This window comes from Lynx rufus, unplaced genomic scaffold, assembly GCF_022079265.1.
Source record: "Lynx rufus isolate CCGP_SWC_20201006 ecotype Redwood Valley unplaced genomic scaffold, mLynRuf1.p SCAF_15, whole genome shotgun sequence".
Taxonomy (NCBI): Eukaryota; Metazoa; Chordata; class Mammalia; order Carnivora; family Felidae; genus Lynx; species Lynx rufus.
The window spans coordinates 59,798,786-59,820,438 of NW_025814829.1; the positions used below are offsets into that span (position 1 = coordinate 59,798,786).

A 21,653-nucleotide genomic window follows, 5' to 3' on the forward strand; every position below is an offset into this window, starting at 1 on the left:
ACTGGCTGTAATGTTTTCTGTTCTCATAGTTGAAAACTAACAATAACGTACAATAGGCACAAATTAGCATGAAAGACAAAGGAAATTTAAATTTTGCATTAAGACACAAAGACAGTGGGAAAAAAGAGTCTGAGATGGAAAAAAAAAGGAAATGAAGACATCTATGACTCAATTCCACGTATTGGTAAATGAATGACTCAAAAAACAACTTCAGAATCTCTACATTTTCATGTTTGGTAGTATTTATATTGATACAGAACATAAACTAAACCAGTAGCTCCCAGGGTGCCTGGAGGGGCTCAGTCAGTTGAGAGTCCAACTCTTGATTTCAGCTCAGGTCATGATCCCAGGTTCCTAGGATCGAACTCTGCATTCGGCTCCACACTGAGCAAGGAGCCTGCTTAAGATTCTCTCTCCTCCCCCTCCCGCCCCTACCCTGCACATGCGTGTTCTCTCTCTCTCTCTCTCTCTCTCTCTCTCCCTCTCTCTCTCCCTCTCTTTCAAATAAATAAATAAACAAGCAAACGAACAAACCAGTAGCCCCAAATGGGGGTAACCCTAATGTTGAGGGTTGTTTGGGAAATTCATGGAGGTGATTTTATTTGTTAAGATGCTTGGGGAGAAAACCATGGGCACTTAGTGGCCAGGAACCAGAGGTGTTGGGCACCCTGTATAGGATAATTCCACACGATGAAGAATCGTTCCAAATCCAAGATGACTTTTAAAAGTCCAATAGGGGTGCCTGGGTGGCTCCGTCAGTTGAGTGTCCGACTTCGGCTCAGGTCATGATCTCATAGTTCGTGGGTTCGAGCCCCGCATCAGGCTCTGTGCTGACCGCTTGCTCAGAGCCTGGAGCCTGCTTCAAATTGTGTCTCCTTCTCTCTCTGCCCCCCACCCATTCATGCTTTGTCTCACTCTGTTTCTCAAAAATAAATAAATGTACAAACAAAATATTAAAAGTCCAATAAAACATTCTACAGAGGGGAAAAACTTGTTTGCAATTATCCAAGCCTGGAACTAAGCCTTGTTTCACATAAAAAAACGAAGAGCTAGTTTTTACACAGCCTTGATAGCACTGAATTTTCTAGGTAAATCAAGGAAAGATTGCATTTTAAGAACTTTAGTGAAAGCTATTTAATATTTTATAAAAGCATATCACTGAAGGCAACACCACCAGTGGTATTTGGAGTTAGCAATAACACATGCTTTCTGATCCTGAATGTTGTACTTCCCTTTCCAAGGTGACTGTACAGACGCAAGTATATGACTTCTTAATTATGTCTTCCAGTCCAGTCATGCCTGAGCATGTATGTGTGTATGTGTGTATGTGTGTGTGTATACAGAGAGCACGCATTATATAATATAAAATATATTAGTTTATTGTAAATTATCATCATTTTCCTTCTCCTTTACATTCAAGTTATGGAATTACATTGATATTGAATTTTAAAAATATGTAACTAGGTAGACTGTATTTACTACGGAATTTCATTTCAAGATACTACAGAGGACCAAAAGTATTATTATAAAAAGCTAGAGTTAGGTCTATCAGAGCTCAAAACTGTAGAACTAGAACAATGCTACACAGCACAAACAGACATAAAAATATTTATTTAAATACACAGCCTGGGACAACCTCAGGGATTCTGACAGTAGTAACGAGACAGGATCAGGTGTCTGAATTCTTTTTATTCACTGAGGGTGATTCCATATGTAGCTAAGTTTGAAAAACCACCAATCTAGAATAAATTAAAAAGGCTACTGTATATACTAATAGAAGAAACAAAAAAGTACTTTTCTATACTTATTAAATTATTATACAGTCCTATAGGAATGAACATTGTATAACACTGACGTAGGGAAAGTGTTTCTAAGCAGGACATAAAACCCAAAAAGGAAAAGAAGTACATATTAAACTACATTAAAAATAAGCAACTTTTGTACATCAGAAAGAACAAACCTAATACCACAAGCAAGGTTGAAAGATAAAGGTCAAACCAAGAAAACAAAGTCTACAATGTATAGGAAAGACAGTGTTAAATGTCTCTAAAATAAAAGGAGGTCCTAACAAAATAACTAAAGATAAGATGAATATTTCAATGAAGGAAGGAAGGAAGGAAGGAAGGAAGGAAGGAAGGAAGGAAGGAAGGAAGAGAGAAAGAGAGAGAGAGAAAGAAAGACAGACAGACAGGCAAGCCAGCCTAGGACATGAATAGGAAATTCATGCCTAAAAAGGAAAGAAAAAATAAACAAAAAAGACAAACCACACCAGGGATCAAAGGCATGCTAACAGAAAGAAGGTAATACAGGTGGTCCATTAGTGTAGCGACTATGAATGAAACTAACAGCATTTGGAAGAGTCTAGGGTCTACGGTCTAGATCACTCCAGCCTTATCAGTAGAACTGTAAGGTTCTCTAATCTTTCTCATGGGTGTATGGTAATGAACACCAAAAATCTTAATGTGCATATTGTTGGTATACGAATAATATTTACAATACACTTAATCCTAACAAATCTAATTGGTGTACAGAAATAAGTGTAAGAATGCTCATCATACATTTATTTAAAAAACTGAAAAACTGGTGGGGCACCTGGGTGGCTCAGTCGGTTAAGCGTCAGACTCTTGATTTCGGCTCAGGTCATGATCTCACAGTTAAGGGTATCGAGCCCAGCATCAGGCTCTGCGCTGACAGAGCTGAAAGCAAGGAGCCTGCTCGGGACTCTATCTGCCCCCTCCCCTGCTCATGCACACACACTCTCTCTTTGTCTCTCTCTCAAAATAAATGAACATTTTTTTTTAAACTGAATGGTAATAATTTTTCAGCTTTTCCTAAAAGAAAAAGCTATTTTTGCCTTTTTTCCTTATGCTGTCCCAATATTGTTTGAATTTTCTACAAATATCATGTTATTATATTTATAAACAATAGCGAATATCATTATCTTTCTTATGTCTGGTAACTGTGATTCAGGGAGAAGCATTTTTATATGAGAGAGCAAAATTACTGTTCAATAAACACTTTTAACTATTTTTGAAAATCTGTTTGTAACTCAAAGAATAGCTTAAATGTATTAATTTTTAAATGCTAAAAAAAAAACACGCTTCAATTAAACCATTTGTAATGCAAAGACTTACTCAGTAAACTGTTTTATCAGTTTATCTTCATTCACATCCATTTTTTTAAAGTAAGTGTACTATCAATTAGGTACATCTTGCATTTACCAGATGACAGACATCTGATGATTTCTTCTAAAGCCAGTACCATTTAGAGAAGATATAACTTACTATATATTTATCATTGATCATTTGAAATTAATGCCATCTAAAAGGAAGAAAGGACAGTAAATCCTAACAACTCTTTCTCTGGCCAGTCTCACATGGTCCTGATTACTAAAGAAGAGAACTGATGAGATGTTAAAATGGAAAGAGAAAATCAGTTTATTTCAACCTTCTTACACAAAATAGCCTTTGCACTACTATGACATTCCCCTCCCCTCCTTGGATATGATCACTACAGCTCAATAACCCATTTAAATGCCACTAAACATTGGGGACAAATGGGTGGCTCCGTCAGCTAAGTGTCTGACTTCCATTTTTGGTTCAGGTCATGATCTCATGGTTCATGGGTTCAAGCCCCACATCCGTGCTGATGGCGCACAGCTTGCTTGGGATCTTCTCTCTCCCTCTCTCTCTGCCCCTCTCCCTTCCCCCACTCACACTCGCCAGCTTTCTCTCAAAAATAAATAAAAAATAAACTTTAAAAAAATAGTGTTAAACACTGGGCTTTGATTACAGTAAATACTCGTCTTAGGGCAGTTTATTATTGTGTGGGATAGAGTATTACAATGCATATCGAGACTGGTTTCAGTAAAACACATCTAATTCATGACCGGGGCTCACCAGACATTCATTTTGTAAGAGGACTGGATTCAATAATGTCTAAGGCAGCCTCTCAACTATAAAAATCTATGATTCTGTAAAATCCACAGGAACATATAATCTGAATTATGAATTATGTCAAAATAGGTCTGAAGCCTGTCCACATAAGGCTTACATAGAGCTGAATATTTTCCTCAAATTTTAGATCATTTAGAGAGTATTTTCCTCAAATTTTAGATCATTAAAGGATGAAGAAATTGGCTTAAAATGTACAAAAAGAGAATTCTTTTCAGCCATTTATTCAACAAACGTGTTTGTCATTAATAATTGAACACCTTCTGGCGTGGAAGATTGTTACAATTTTTTTACCACATTTTCATGATTCATTCCACTCACAATCAATATTTACAGAGATTTCCTATAAGCAAAACTTAGAGAATACTTGAGTTGCCCTGAAACTTGCAGGAAGGAAAGGAGACCCAACAGTTTTCCAATCACTTACAGACCATTTAATAGCAAATAAACAATATCTCTATCTTCATGCCTCAAAAGTAGTCTAGTATTGAACTGCAGGTTGACAGATACATGAAGATCAAAGCTGGAATCTGGAAAAGGAAAACCAGAAAGCTAAGCCAGGTGTCTAACAAGCTACAGCTGACTGACAGGTATTGATTAAAATCTTGCATAAAATCTCCTTACAGCACGAGAGAGACCTAGTGATAGACGTTAGACTTATCACCTTAAAAGCTTACTGAGTGCTGTATCAAATCTAGACCTTCCCACTAGGCTTAATCAAATTAGATAGGGCCAAATATAAAGATGGAGTAGGGTAGGAGAATGGTCGTAGGGCATCAAGCTGACAAAAGAAACAACAAGTATTATTTCTCGGGAAAATGGAAATTACAGTTTCCTGATTAACTGAGGAACAGTTAATAATATTAGTGCCCCAAAGTCAGTCAGCCATCATCTAGTGCAGAATTCAGGTCAAATCCATTCTGCCACCTGCTTTTGTAAAGTTTTACTGAAACACAGCCACATTCACAGCTTATACTCCCTCATTTCACACTATGACGGCAGAGTTGAATAGTTATGACAAGAAATCTACGGCCCACAAAGCCTAAAATATTTATCACCTGGACCACTGCAAAATAAAAAGTCTGCCAACCTCTGATTTAGTGAGAGGTCAGATCAAGATGGAATGGCCTACGTGACATATTTTATCTAGAAAGGCAAAATAATTCACTCACCTCTACACACTTCCAATCTTCTGTGAAAGGAACTTCCATGCTAATCCGAACGTCAGCACTGTGTTCTAGCTAAACACGGCAATGGAGCACATATATTTTGTCTCCCCAGCCCAAGTAAGCATCAGGTTTTTAACTCCCAAAGTGGATTAGAAGAGCCATCAACGAATGAGAAGTTTAACGTCCTTTCTACAAGTCAGAAACCGGGGGTAAGACAGGCTGCAGAAACAGGGCAGCGGAGGCCGCCTCAAAGGGCAGTTACCTTCCGAGTCTTTTCTGAGAAGGCAGCCACCTGCCAGGGAGAACTCCAGCTGGGACCCGGCAGCACAGAAGGGAAATGTCAGGCACAGAAGGGGATTGAAAGTAGCCAAAAAAGAGAGACTTACCCAAAAGTCTTATACCAAACAGTGTCAAAATACCTCCTTGCTACTGGAATGACTGTGAGGAAGCAGAGGAGGGTCAGAGTCGAGAATCTAGCTGCATCTGACGCTCCTGTTTCTGATGCAGGGATCAGAACTTCTACTGGGTCTTCCCGCCCCACACTCACCCTCCTACGACGGCCGCCTCCGCAGCCACCTCATTCTTCAAGTGGCGTAAAGGCTGTGAGCCCTTATTACAGAGGAGGAAATGATACCTCAGCGCACTTCAAGGCTCTGCGGTAAGTGGTATTTTTAAAACAATTTATGGAGCACGAATTTACAATAAAATGTACCAATTTCAAGAGTGTAGCTTGATGAGTTCTGACATATACACACATCCTTGTAACAACACCAAAGTTAAGACAGAGACTGTCATTACCCCCCAAAGTTCCTTTGTCTCCCTTTCCATCCGAGCCCTCCAACCCGGATAAGCGGTGACCTGGTCGCCATCATTATACATGTGCTGTGCCAACTCCAGAACAGCACTACGTCCTTCGGACTGGCTTTATTCCCTCCATGCAATGTTTCTGAGATTCACTCATGTTGCCTCAGGTAGCAGTAGTTGGTTCTTTCTTACGGCTAGTTGTGTGTATGTGCAGTGTGTGTGTGTGTGTGTGTGTGTGTGTGTGCACGCATGTATGTGTGCATGTGCATGTGTGTGCATGTTCCACCTAGGAGCAGAGCTGCAGGTTTATGTGGTGAGTGTACACTTAACATTTTTAGAAACTACCAAACTTTCCCAAAGCAGTTCTATATTTACACTCCCACCAGCGGACTATGAGGTATCCACAACCCGGTCTGCACTCGGTGTAATCAGCATTCTGCATTTTAGTCTAATGGATATGTAAAGGTATCCCAATGGGGTTTTAATTTTCATTTTTCTGATGACTAATGATGTTGAGTATTCTTTGCTGTATATCTTACTGAAGTTCAAACCCATTCGAATCAAACCCATTTTACTGTGCTATCTTACTAAGTTGCATTTTCTTTTTTTTACTGTTTGTTTATTTATTTATTTGAGAGAAAGAAAGAGTGCACATGGGTGGGAGAGAGGGGCAGCAAGAGAGGGAGAGAAAGAATCCCAAGCAGGCTCCACACTCACTACGGAGCCCCACATGGGCTCAAATTTACAAACCATGAGATCATGACCTAAGCCAAAGTCAAGAGTCGGACACTTTTTTTTTTTTTAACATTTCTTTACTTTTGAGAGACAGAGCATGAGCAGGGGACACAGACAGAGGGAGACAGAATCTGAAATAGGCTCTAGGCTCCAGGCTCCGAGCTGTCAGCACAGAGCACAACGTGGGGCTGGAACCAATCAACCGCGAGATCGTGACCTGAGCCGAAATTGGACACTTAACCAACTGAGCCACCCAGGCGCCCCAAGTGGTGAACATTTTAAATAAGTTATGGACACAACTCCTTAGCCAATTCCTAGAAAAGCAAAGAGCTCAGCAGGGGGTGTGCCTATAACATGCAAACTAACCAATCCAGAGCCCTACCTTGGCTCTCTGCTAAAGTCCTAGAGTAACTAGACCCAAGTACCAGGCAACTAGAGACCATGCTTATAATCCAAAACCCTCAGGAATTATACAAACTAGGCAGTCCTAACTGGTTTGGCCTGCTCTGCTTTGCCTTTGCCACAGAAAGCCTAATCAAGGCTCCAGCCTCAGCTTCCCCCTGCTCCCACCTTCCCTCTGACTACTGTGAGGGTTCTGCATGTGGCCCTGTATGGCAATCCATGCCTCCTGTTCTAGGGCCTAGGAGTATAAGAAACTTTGTTTTCCTGAGCTTCTGCTTTCCATCTTGTGACTGCACCTGACTATCACATGAAAGAAAACAGAACAGCGTCTATTTCTTCTGGACTCTATTCATTGCTCTATACATCAATCCTAATGCTAGTACTATATTCTCTTCATAACTGTGGCTTTAGATTACGTCTCCAAGTCAGGTGGTCTAAATCCTCCAACTTTGCTCTCCTTTTACATAAAGACTCAGTTTAAGTGTTCTGCATTTCCATATAATTTCAGTCAGATTATCAATCTGTGAGTCTTTGAATGAAACTTCACTGAATATGAATCTATACAGTGGTATTTTCAAAATCACTTATTATAAGTGCTTATGGATTTTGAACTTTTAGAATCAATTAATAGATAAGACTTAACTTTGTGTCCCAGAACAGAATATAAATATTAGTCTTGACAAAAGTGAAGGTATAGGTGGCAAGTTATTGGACACAGAATGATAAGAGACAGAGGGATGAGTGGGAATACTAATATCTTCACCTTTAAAAGTAGGGAATCGAGAGATACTATCTATACAGTAAATCCCCCTTACCCAGGGGGGATCATTACAAGACTCCAGTGGATGCCTGAAACTGCGGATGGCACCAAACCCTCTATCTGTGACTAACAGGCAGGTAGTGTAGACAATGTGAACCCGCTGGACAAAGAGATGATTCACGTCCCACGTGGGACGGAGTGAAACAGCTGGGACAGCGTGAGATTTCACCACACCACTCAGAACAGTATGCAGTTTAAAACTGATGACCTGGGGCGCCTGGGTGGCGCAGTCGGTAAAGCGTCCGACTTCAGCCAGGTCACGATCTCGCGGTCCGTGAGTTCGAGCCCCGCGTCAGGCTCTGGGCTGATGGCTCGGAGCCTGGAGCCTGTTTCCAATTCTGTGTCTCCCTCTCTCTCTGCCCCTCCCCCGTTCATGCTCTGTCTCTCTCTGTCCCAAAAATAAATAAAAAACGTTGAAAAAAAAAAATTTAAAAAAACTGATGACCTGTTTACCTCTGGAAGTTTCCATTTAGTATTTCTGAGCTGCGGCTGAAATATAGAAAGGGAAACCACAGATAAGGGGACACTACTATACTTGACTCAACATAAATAAAGGCTTGCCCATATTGTTTAAAGTTATAAATGCAAGAAGGGGAAATTGAGCCTAACAGATGATAACAGTTAATCCCAAACCAACATGGCCGAAGCAGATTTTCCCCACCTGAGTCTCTTATACAGTCTTCCCCATGTCATAAATGGGGTCATCATCTCACCAGTTACTAAAGCCAAAAACCAAGGAGTCTTTCTTGATTCTTCTCTCCCTCTCTATCCTATATTCATTCCCCTTCTATTTTTTTCAGCCCCTCCTCTGAGCGCCACACAAGCATACCAGCTGCCTATTCAACATCTCCACGTGTGTTCAACAGGCACAAACTCAAAACCTGTAGGCTAGACTTCTCTCCGAACCAGCTCTTCCCTCAGATTTCCGTAAGTCACAAAACGGCACCACCATTCATCCGAAGTTGCTCAGGCTGGAAACTTAGAAGTCACCTGTTACTATTCTTTCTGCCTCACTTCTGACATCGAACCTATTGGCAAACTTTCACCTACACCTTCAAAATATGTCTCAACTCCAATCATTACCACCTCACTGCTACCACTCTACTTGAAGCCATCCAAGCTTTTGACTAGATCAGTGCCTTGCATATACTGAGTTCTCAATTTGAATGAATGAATGAATGAATGACTGCATGCATGAGCAAATTCAGTCAGTGCTTCCTTCAAAAGATACCCCAAATCTGACTGATTCTCTTTGCTGCCATTACTACAGTCCTAGCCACCATCATACGGTGACCAGACTACTATAATAACCTACTGACAGTTTTTCCATTCCCTACCTTTACCCTATAACCTATCCCCACAGCAGTCAGAAAGTTTCCTTTAAAATCTCAGTCACACCATAAATATTGATCCTCCTTCCCCCCCTTAGAACCCTACAGTAGCAGCCCATCACATACAGAACAAAATGTGTATTTTTTAACCATAGCATACAAAGGCCTTATCATAAGCTGGAACCTCTCATCTCTCCAGTCTTACCTCCTACAACTCTCTGTGTCGCCTCCTCTGGTCCAACCTCTGGTCTTCTTGTCCTTCCCTGAACACAGCATATTCACTCCTGCTTTTACATTCGATGTGCATCCAGCCTGAAACTCTCTCCTAACCTTGGCATGTCCTGATTACTTCTTTCAGGACTTGACTCAAACGCCACTCCTGACGGGTTTTAGATCGACAGATGGAGAGACAGATTATAGATCGGTAGGCAGACAAAATAGACAGATCTCCTTATAAACTGTATCTCTCTCTCTCTCTCTCTCTCAAAAGCCATTTGATGTATAGATATGTTTACACTATATGTATATATGTATGTGTACACACATACACACACACAAAACAGTCTCCCAATCACTCTCATTTTCTCTTACCTTCTTTATTTTATAATATAAAGATAATATTATATATTGCTTTATTAACTTATTATACGTCTCACCTGGAAAATGTAAGCTTCACTGGGCAAGGGCTTTCTGTGTCTTTTTTAATACTATTGTACCAGAGCCGAGAAAAGTCCTGGTGTTGAGGCCTGGGTGGCTCAGTCAGTTAAGCATCTGACTCTTGATTTCGGTTCAGGTCATAATCTCACAGTTCGTGGGACAGAGCACATCAGGCTCTGTGCTGATAGCACAGAACCTGCCTGGGAGTCTCTCTCTTCCTCTCTCTGCCTCTCCCCCACTCATACCTGCGCTCACTCGCTCTCTCTCTCTCCCCCTTCAAAATAAATAAACATCAAAGAGAGAAAGACAAAGACAGATAGATAGATAGATAGATAGGAAGTAAGGAAGGAAAAGAAGAAAAGAAAAGAAAAGAAAAGAGAAAAGAAAAGAGGAGAGAAGGAAGGAAGGAAGGAAGGAAGGAAGGAAGGAAGGAAGGAAGGAAGGAAGGAAGGAAGGAAGGAAAGTCCTGATGTTGGGGTCCCAGAGGCTCAGTCAGTTAAGCATCTGACTCTTGATTTTGGCTCAGGTCATGATCTCTTGGTTCCTGAAATCAAGCCCTGTGTCAGGCTCTGAGCTGACAAGAGCCTGCTTGGGATCATCTCTCTCCCTCTCTCTCTGCCCCTCCCCCATTCACACTCACATTCGCACGCTCTCGCTCGCTCTCTCTCTCAAAATAAACAAAGATAGAAGGAAGGAAGGAAGGAAGGAAGGAAGGAAGGAAGGAAGGAAGGAAGAAAAGGAAGGAGGGAAGGAAGGAAAGGAAGGAGGGAAGGAAGGAAAGGAAGAAAGGAAGGAAGGAGGGAAGGAAGAAAAGGAGGGAGGGAAGGAAGGAAAGGAAGGAAGGAAGGAAGGAAAGGAAGAAAGGAAGAAAAGGAAGGAAGGAAGGAGGGAAGGAAGGAAAGGAAGGAGAGAAGGAAGGAAAGGAAGGAGAGAAGGAAGGAGGGAAGGAAGATGGACTGACTCTGGTGTTGACACTAATATTTGCTAAGTAAATCAACAGATAAAACCATAATCAAGTCCTTCAAATCTTAACTCACTAGCCTCACATCCAGCTGCTTTTCTTTTCTGTATTTTTTTAAGATTTAATTTTTTTAGAGCAGTTTCAGGCTCACAGCAAAACTGAGAGGACAGTACAGAGGCTGCCGATTCACTTCCTACCACCGCACATATTATCAACATCCTCACCAGATGGCGCATTTGTTACAACTGATGAACCTACCGTGACACATCATTATCACTCAAAGTCCATAGTGAACATTCAAGTTCACACTTGATGTTGTACATTCTATGGGTTTGGACAGACGCAAAGTCTATCCACCATTATCCAACTCCTTTTTATTCCTCTAACATGAGAAGTTTGTTCCTCCTTCAGTTCCTTTACATCTGCTGTTCCTTTTATGTAAAAAAAATCTGTTCTAGATCTTTCCATGGCTGGCTACTTTTGTTGTCAATTAGACCCCAGGTCAAATGTCACCTCTACAGGAAGTCCTTCTGTAATTACCTATTCAAAGGGGAGCTCGGATTCACCCAAATCATATTCACTCATCTAACTGTGGGTATTTGGTATTCTCGTCTCCTCGCTCTATAATATGAACTTTATGAAAGCCAGGATCATGTTTACTTGTCACTGCTAATTGCCCACCACCCCAACACCCAGAATGACTAGCTAGTAGCTACTCAATAAGTATCTACTGGATAAACTTTGGATGAATGGAAGGTTCTCAGACAATTATGTAAGAAGAGGGAGAGGAAGTAGGTGCTGATGTAGGTGAACTAAATTCCCTCACCTACCAGAGCAGGAGGTGAATCAATAATGCCTACATAGATGGCTCAAGAAGTATTTCCCCATCTCACTTATATGTAGAATCTAAAAAGAACCAAACTCAGATACAGAGAACAGATAGGTGGTTGCCAGAGGCAGGGAGTGCAGGGTAACGGAAATGAGTGCAAGTGGTCAAAATGTACAAACATGTAATACATAGGATGATGACTATAGCTAATAATTACTGTATTGTATATTTAAAACTTGATAAGATGGTAAATCTTAAAAGTTCTCATCACAATAAAAAAGATTATAATTATGTATGATGATAGGTGTGAACTAAATTTATTGTAATGTTCACTTCACAATAGACACATAGATCACCTCATTACATTGTACACCTACAACTTAACACAATGTTATACGTCAACTGTATCACAACTAAAAAAGTAAAGAGATATTACTATGGACAGATTAAAGATAACGTAATGTTTTAAAATCTAATTTGAACCAACAAGTATCACTTATGAATGTATTCATTCATTCGCTTGACCACTTACACTCCGTGTACAGCAGAGTACAATGCAGGGAGCACCCCCACCCCACAGTGAACCTGGCCTTCTAACTGCAGAAACAGGCAATTAAACCAATAATTAAGATAATTTCTGTGTGAAAAAAGAGACACACAAACTGGTCTCGGGAGTTTAGGAAAGAAGGGAGTGACGTTTAACCTGGGTCATAAAGGATAAGTACTAGGAGTTCAGCAGATAGGGGGCAGGTCTGGGTCCAAGCCCAAGGACTCATATAGCCGAAGGCCCAGAAGTAAAAGTGTAGCAAAGTCCACAAAGTTGAATTTCATCCTGAGGAAGCGGCCAGGGCTTTCTGCTGCTGGGTGACAGATCATGCTTATGCTCTGAAATAAAACAGTCACTCTGGCTCCGGGGTAGAAAACAGAAAAAGAGCTGGCAGGAGCACAGAGGCTGCAATCAACTTAGGAGGGAGCTAACAGTGACATGCACACAAGTGGTGGTAAGAGAAGCTAGAGAGAAGCGAGCCAAGTTAGATCTTCAGGTGGTAAAATCAGCAAGACAAGGTGATTAACTGGGCATGGGGCCAAGAAAGGATATGAGCCAAAGACCCTGAATGCTCAGCCTGCTGGGTGCTTGGTGAAATTACTCACTGAGGCTAGAAAAGCAGGTTTGGGGGAAGAAAGTGCACTCAGGTCCGGCTATAGGGCATTTGAGATATGGGTGCACCATCAAAGTAGACATACCCCATAAGGTATGGGGCTGGTGGTTGAAGCTAGAGATGGGAGTTTCAAGGAAGATTAATATACAGATGCCGACTGACACTGCGGAAGGGAATGGGATCACCCAGCAAGTCAACGAAAAGTGAGCAAAGACCAGCTTAGGGCCCCAGACATTTGTAGAAGTCAAAAACTTAAATAAGAACAAATAATTTCAACCTTTATAGAGTTTTCTCTTTTTATTTACAATTAGATATGAAGCCAACTTCTCTAGAACACTCAGTGCACGTCCTATCAGTCTGAAGCCTGGCACAGAACTATTTGTGAAATAAACTAAAGGCTTGGCTTTCTTCATTATTACCAGTAGTGAGTGTAATATTCTAGACTCCAACTTATTAAATCACCCTGTTAAGGGGCGCCTGGGTGGCTCAGTCAGTTAAGCATCTGACTTCAGTGCAGGTCATGATTTCATGGTTCACAGGTTCGAGCCTTATGTCGGTCTCTGTGCTGACGGCTCGGAGCCTGGAGCCTGCTTCATGGATTCTGTGTCTCCCTCTCTCTCCGCCCCTCCCCTGCTCATACTCTGTCTCTCTCCCTCTCTCTCAAAAATAAGTAAAACATTTAAAAAAATTTTTTAAATCACCCTGTTAAATGTTGACTAACGGGAGATTCATCAAAAATGAATCAAATCATGCTGTAACTAAGCATAAAATGTAAACCCACAAATAAGATTAACATTTTTAAACAGGTCTATAATTATTAACATAAAATAGAGCCTCTCTCTGCTAATATAGTACTTTTAAAAGTATATAAACTGCAGTCTGATACAGTATCCCTGCTTATTTTATTCAGCAATTATTTCAATTAGAAATGTACATCTATGAATCAAATTAAATCCAGCAGGGGTAAAATAATAATTGGTGAATTTACTTGAAATTGGTTTACTTTTTAACAATATTACAAATTTTGAGCATGCTTTTTTTTTTTTTAAGTTTAAACAAATTTTTATTACACAAAGGTTGTCACATAATTGGATATTTCTCTACTTTGTACACAATTATTCTTACTCTCCACAGAAAGGCTGCTTCTTAACTTTTCATCTGGTGATGGCAAGCACTAAAATCCTGATTTTAACAGAATAATAGTAAAAATGCCTCAGTGATTTAAGTTGAAAGCAGTACATTGGTACATGGCTCTTGCATTCGGTTATCAGGAATGTACAAATGTCTTTTTATTCAAAAATACAAAATAAATTATCTGTAGGCATGGACAATGACAGCAGTAAACCATTATATGTTGTCAACTGAAACCAGTAACTGATGGTTATAGTGATTTTCTTAAACATCAGCCAGCCTTTTCTTCAGTCATTTCCTTCAACTGACTTCTCTGAAGTTATTCTTGAGGAGCACTGCCTTGAGCTTCCTCTCACAGTTCATTAACAATGGTAAAGCGCTATTCTAGGAATTAGAACATGCCACCTCCCATACCACCTCCCATTCCTCCCATTCCACCCATTCCAGGGTCCTTCTCTTCCTTAGGAATTTCGGTGACTACAACTTCTGCTGTAGTTAACAGAGAGGCCACTCCAGCAGCATCCAATAAAGCAGTTCTTACAACCTTAGTTGGATCAATGATTCCCTTTTCTACCATATTCACAAAATCTCCAAGCATAGCATCATAACCAACTTCTGAGGAACTCTGCATAATTTTCTCAACTATCAATGATCCTTCAACACCTGCATTCTTAGCAATGGTCATTGCAGGAATTTTGAGTGATCTCTTAATGATTTCTATACCAATTTTTTGATCTTCATTAGCTGGAGTTATTGAATCCAAGGCTGGAATGCACCGAAGCAGGGCACAACCCCCTCCCAGAACAATGCCTTCTTCAACAGCAGCTCGGGTAGCATTGAGGGCATCTGTAACTCTGTCTTTTTTTTCATTCACTTCAACATCACTTGTGCCACCAACCTTCAGCACAGCTACTCCATCTGAGAGTTTTGCCAGACGTTCATTCAGTTTTTCCTTTTCATATTCACTAGTTGTGATATCTAACTGTTCAATGATTTCTTGGATATGTTTTTCAATTTGAGCCTTGTCACCTTTTCCTTTTAAGAGCATGGCATCATCTTTGGTCACAATGACTTCTCCAACTTTTCCTAAGTCATGAGGCTGAACATCTTCAAGATTTAGAGTCAACCCTTCTTCTCCGAACACTGCACCACCAGTAGCAATAGCCATATCTTTAAGCTGGTTCTTTCTATTGTCACCAAAACCTGGAGCTTTGACGGCTACAACCTGAAGACCAACTTTCAGCCTATTCAGAACAAGTGTACTCAGAGCTTCTCCATCAACATCTTCAGCAATTATGACCAAGGGCTTACGGTGAGCATTGGCAATTTCAAGAGCAGGTACAATGGACTGGACACTAGAAATTTTCTTTTCACTCAACAGAACGTAGGCATCTTGGAATTCACATTTCTGCCCTTTTGATGTATTAATAAAGTATGGAGAAATATAACCTCGATCAAATTTCATGCCTTCAATAATTTCTAATTCATCATTTAGTGTTTTTCCATCCTTTACTGTGATGACACCTTTCCTTCCAACCTTTTTCACTGCATCAGAAATGATGTTGCCAATTTCTTTATCTCCATTTGCAGAAATGGTAGCAACCTGAGCAATTTCTTCAGGGGTTGTCACAGGTTTAGACTGCTTCTTAAGTTCAGCAATTACAGCATCAACAGCTAACATCACACCTCTCCTGATTTCCACTGGATTAGCACCTTTGCTAATCTTCTCGAAGCCTTCCTTGGCAATAGAGCGTGCCAGGACAGTAGCAGTAGTGGTGCCATCTCCAGCCTCTTCATTTGTGTTATTGGCAACGTCTTGAACAAGTTTAGCGCCAATATTTTTATATTTATCTTTTAAATCAATTGACTTTGCAACAGTCACACCGTCTTTTGTTACTTTGGGACTGCCCCAACTCTGTTCAATAATCACTGTTCTTCCCTTTGGCCCCATAGTAACAGCTACAGCATCAGCTAAAAGGTCTACACCTTGAAGCATTAAGGCTCGGGCATCTGCACCAAATTTGACATCTTTGGCATAGGCCCGAGTAAGATGAGGAGCCAGTGCCCTGGACACTGGCCTAATTTGGCGAAGTACTGCGGGTAATCGAAGCATTTCTGCGGGGCAGCGGCAGGGCGTGCGGACGATGAGGCAGGCCGTCGGAGGCGAGTGAGGGTGAGCATGCTTTTTTAAAAGAAAACTTAGCCCGCTCGTCCTCTTTGACCTCAAAATCCTCTGTGACGTTCTGGTTATGACAATATAGAAATAAGACTGGTTCCCACAGATAAGCCCTCTATTGCATCATATGGCACATCATAATACGGCAGATGCAGAGGAATACAAGGCCCCTGATGACAAGATACTCTGGCCAGGATCAGAAACAGTCCTGAACACAGCAGTCAATGCATACGTGTGTATGTACACTACAGACAAAGTGCAGACTGACAGCTTAGTGTGTATCCTCCACTCACAAAACAAACATACAGAGATTACCTCTGGAAGATGGAAGTAGGAATGGGGAAGGAAGTTGGAGGAAACCTCCACTCTTGTTACTTCACTTTTCGGTTGAAAGATGAAATGTGAAAATCAATGACACTGAAAGCATCCTTATGGGCACCAGGGACATGAGACCTTAGAATGCCTCAATAGCTTCTCTCAGACAACTCGTGGGCGCCATGGCCCCACACATCAAATGCTAAGCTAATGAAGCAAAGTTATGTCCCTCCAGGGTAAATACATTATAGATTTTATGCTACAAATTCACATCCTCTATATCAATTTCCATTCCGAGGGCGTCTGCCTCCTGTTCATTACTGTTCCTAGTTCAGTTTGTCAGTTTAATTTTGTGCTGCTTTGTAGGAATCCACAATAATTACATTTAATTCTGTACCTGAAGGGTGAGCTAAACAGAGCAGTTTAAATGCATATGTTCCAGCCTATCTTTGACTCCCACCCACCTCTGCACACACCCCATCCCCCACACACATACAAGCACATGCACTAGCTGGCTTATATATGATATCTTTCACCTCACTAGCTCTTTTCCCATTACTTTCGACAGTATATCTGACGATGACATTATTATTGATGCTACAGTAAACAGCTAATATATGTGGTAAAAGTACATGCACTATAATGAATCAAAATGACATACCCACCCACCAAACTCCCTCTACTCATTCTAATCAGATAATGGATTTTTTTCTTTGAGTGTACTACAAAAGGAGGAAGTAGCATTGGAGAGGGAAAAAAAATTCATAAAAACAGGGGGAAATAAAAGTAAATGTTTAGGTCATTGAGATCAGAAAGGAAGTTCATCAGAAGATTTGTGTCAAGTAACATGTAGTCCGTCAGTTCTATATAGAGTATAGTCTTCTTAACTTAAAGTTTCCTGAAACGTAGCTCAGTTTCACATGAGTAAGCTAGATAACATCACTACAACACAGTCTATCTAAAATTTATCTTGTAGAAAAAAAGCACAGCCCTGTTTCATGTTTTTGGTTTTTGTTATTATTATTGCTAACGATCTTACATAAATCTGGTAGCTTTCTAACTGTGACAGAATTTTTGCTTTACAAATGAAGTGAAAATAATCCAACTGGTTTTTACATTCCCTATTTCTATTAAGGAAGTTTTACTTCTAACCTTCTATTTTTATATTTTTTGTTTTGTGTTCCTTGACGATAGAGCGCAACAAAAGCCAGGAAAAAATGTGAATACGATAGGAAATAGAAAACTATATCTAATCAGAATGATAGAACAAAAATTCCTGAGATAAGCATGGCTTAGATGTCAAAAAGGAAAAGAGGAACTCTGGGTGTGTGTGTGTGTGTGTGTGCGTGTGTGTGTCCACTCACGTGTGCGCGCGCACACACACACACACACACACACCCCTACCTCAAAATAAGAAACAAAAAGGATGAGTGGAAGGTTGAGAGCAAGGGACTCAGACACAAAACCTCCAATTAGACTTTTTATTATGATGCAATTCATTACAGCATAATTACATTTCTTTTTTTTTTTTTTTAATTTTTTTTTTCAACATTTATTTATTTTTGGGACAGAGAGAGACAGAGCATGAACGGGCAAGGGGCAGAGAGAGAGGGAGACACAGAATCGGAAACAGGCTCCAGGCTCTGAGCCATCAGCCCAGAGTCTGACGCGGGGCTCGAACTCACGGACCGCGAGATCGTGACCTGGCTGAAGTCTGACGCTTAACCGACTGCGCCACCCAGGCGCCCCAGCATAATTACATTTCTTATGAAATGATTAATCATAAGGTTAGAAGAAAAGGTTATGTTGAATGTTAATTATACATCCTGTAAAGAATTTCAAAGCCGTTAACGGCGGTATTCTCATAGACTGTCAGTTGCCGTAAATTAAACTCTAGGAAGGCAATTTGGCAATATCTTCAAAAATCCAAAATCGTATATCCTTTTACTAATCGATACAACTGGGAAGAATTTATCCTACAACTAATTTGTGGAAGTGAGCAGAAATGTTCACAAAAAGATGCTTGGTCCACTACTGGCAACACCAAATATCGAAAATAATGTAAGCATTCCTTACTGAGGAAATTATGACCATGGTGCATTCATGTAAGGGAATCAATGGGATGGTACCGAAAGTTCCTCTAGACAGATGATAAAACAAAAAGGAGAATGAAGGCACACAAGAGTCACCCATATCTGTTTTTTTTAACAAAGAATATAAATATATGAATGTGCTTGCGTGAGAAAATGCAGCGAAGCACACAAGAAACTTAACAGTGATTATCTCTGGGCACTGGGATTGAGATCAGGAGGACAAGGAGATAGGAGTGAACATTTTGTGTGTGATGTATGTGTACTATGTATTTAGTGTATACAGAGAGATATCATATATATTATTTTTTACCATAAACAACTATTAATTTTTAAATTGAAGGGAAATAAGTTAAAATAAATCAAAGATTGTAAAGAAACAGAAACAGGCCAACAGGCATCACAGAGCACAATTTTAAGAGCAGAGAACTGAAGGGGCGCCTGGGTGGTTCAGTCTGTTGAGCATCCAACTTCAGCTCAGGTCATGAACTCCCGGTTCATGAGTTCCAGCCCCAGGTCAGGCTCTGTGCTGACAGCTCAGACTCTGGAGCCTGCTTCAGATCTGTGTCTCTCTCTGTGTTCCTCCCCCGCCCCTCTCTCTCTCTCTCTCAAAAATAAATTAAGATTTTTTTGTAAAAATTATTAAAAAAAAAAAAAAAGGGCAGAGAACTTAAGGTATCATTTACATACAGCGGAGCATTCTTACCTGGCACTTGGCACTGCAGTATTTGGCAACTCGGCATTGAGAGCATCGCATCAGTTTTTCCTTCCTGTTTAAAAAAAAAAAAATTCCCATTAGGAAATGAGTGACACCGATAGGTTCTGCTCACCCCATTTGTATGGTCCCTTAAGACTGAGATTTTCACACTGATGGGCATCATCTTTCATCCTCAATGTGAGATACGGACATAGTAATAACTCTTTTTTAAAATAGTGGTGAAATGTATATAATATAAAATTTACACGTTAAACATTTTTACGTGTATAGTTCAGTGTGTTAAAAAGATAATTCAAGGAGTGCCTGGGTGGCTCAGTCGGTTAAGTGCCTGACTTCTGCTCAGGTCATGATCTCCAGGTTCGCAAGATCAAGCCCCACCTGGGCTGACAGCCCAGTTCATATCCTCTGCTCCCCTCTCTCTCTGCCCCTCCCCCACCTGCTCTCGCACTCTCTCTCTCTCTCTCTCTCTCTCTTTTTCTCTCAAATAAACAAACATTTAAAAAAAAAAAAAGATAATTTGAGGCACAAAATGGAGTCACTTATGCTTACCACCATACCATGTTTGAGACTTAACTATAGTTTTGACTCCCCCAAGAGTGGATTCTTAAAGCAGTCTATCAGAGATTACTAGTTAAGTAATCCGCTTGATAGACCGCTGCTCTCCCCTGATGAAAGTGATCTTGCAGTAACCAACTCATTTTTTCACCTTGTAACTGCTCTCTTCTGCCCACAGAAGTCTTTCATTTTGTACAGCATCTCAGGGCTGCTTTCTGTCTGCTACATTGGATCCCACCCAATTCATGAACTTCTGAATAAAGCCAATTAAGATATTTAAAGTTTACTCAGTTGAATTTTGTGTTTTAGCAAATGGCATTAAGTATATTCATTTGATGCACAACCATCACCACCACTAATGTCCTTTTTAATAAAAAAAAAAAAAAATCTGTTAAAATCAGAGATTCCCACTGAAACCGGAAGTTTTACTTCACAGAGATTTTAATCTCTCCAAATGAAATTGAGAATTCAGTCCCTGTAACTACTTGGAATGGAAGTATCCTATACTCTTCAAATATAAAAAAAATGTATACGTCTTAACCTATCATATAGTTTAATTATGAATATCCTCCTCTGGAAAATGATTTTTAAATTCCATTAAATCCAGTTACTACTTTAGACATGCTGAATTGAGATGCTCCAAAGTTACATCTCCCCCAAATCACCTGCATAAGAAAAAAGCAAAGATGAAGAAAAGGTTGAATTATAAAATAAAAAATAAATGAACCTGATGATAAAATTAATAGTGACAAATAAAAGGCAGGAAGGATTGTGGATACTTTCAGGGCAGCCAAGAGCATTAAAAAGTCAAACTGTAATTTTAGTATCAATGACAAAACAAAAACAAATCCTTCCAAGCACTTCTAATGGGCCTGGTACTATTCAAAGATTTTTAAATCTATAGTTTATACTTAATTTCAAATAGTCCTATAAGTAAACAGTCTTATTATGACTACTTTGGGGATACACCAATACATTTTTCAAAAGATAAAAAAAACACAGTGCAAACTAAGAAGACACACCATAAAGTGCATGGCAGGTGATACTGAAAGGGTAAAAACAAAATCCTAAAGAGAATCAGAACCTAAATACACCAGGTACTTATCTCTGGGACAGCAAGGGTCAGACATGGAGCATAAAACAAGGGCAGAGGTTAAAATCTAAATAAAGGGAAGCCAAAATGCCTGCCATCCCCAAGTACAGAATTGTGGCTGTCACATATCAACATCCCAGGCAACAATGCAAAGCCCAGCAACCTGGCCTTCAAGCTCTTACTATGACTATCACCCTGGACTACTGCTCTTGGGTAAAACTGGATAAAACCAAAATCTACCCATAAGCTGTTAAGAGACACACATCAAATAAAAGGACCCACAAAGGAGGATGAAATGGATATGCCAAGCAAATTTTAACTAAAGGAAAAGCCTATGTAATTACACCAATTTCAGGGGGGGAAAGCACTTTACAGTTAAAGATCTTGTTAGAGATAAATAAGGTAAATACTCAATGATAAGAGACTCCAGTCACCAGGTGTTAGGTACCTAGTGACAAATGTACCCAGTCTCAAAATATATGAAGTACAAGAAACAGATCTGAGGGAAAAATGACCGACACAATAAGTTAATACCTGTAAGGCCCTTAAAATAGTGCCTGGAATATAGTAAACACCATATAAGTATTAGTTATTGCTATTAAAAGATACAAAGTCTTTTTCAGGAATTCAAAACCAAGCAGATAAAGAACAGGGGTTCAGGGCACCTGGGTGGCTCTGTTGGTTAAGCCCCACCCCCATTCACACATTGTCTCTCTCTCCTTTAAAATAAATAAACACTAAAAAAAAATTTTTA

General features: G+C 40.1%; 2 protein-coding genes across 2 annotated transcripts in view; both read right to left on the reverse strand.

Annotated features, from left to right (window-relative positions):
* SMYD3 (SET and MYND domain containing 3) overlaps positions 1 to 21,653 on the reverse strand; it is a 679,960-nt gene that overhangs the window by 510,602 nt on the left and 147,705 nt on the right. Inside the window, exon 2 of the mRNA XM_047077114.1 lies at positions 19,240 to 19,303. Within this exon, the coding sequence (XP_046933070.1) occupies positions 19,240 to 19,303 (64 nt within the window). The remainder of the gene's footprint in view (positions 1 to 19,239; positions 19,304 to 21,653) is intronic.
* LOC124510280 (60 kDa heat shock protein, mitochondrial-like) lies at positions 13,856 to 16,104 on the reverse strand. The gene has a single exon (XM_047077113.1). The coding sequence runs from the start codon at positions 16,063 to 16,065 to the stop codon at positions 14,344 to 14,346; it is 1,722 nt and encodes a 573-aa protein (XP_046933069.1). The 5' UTR covers positions 16,066 to 16,104; the 3' UTR covers positions 13,856 to 14,343.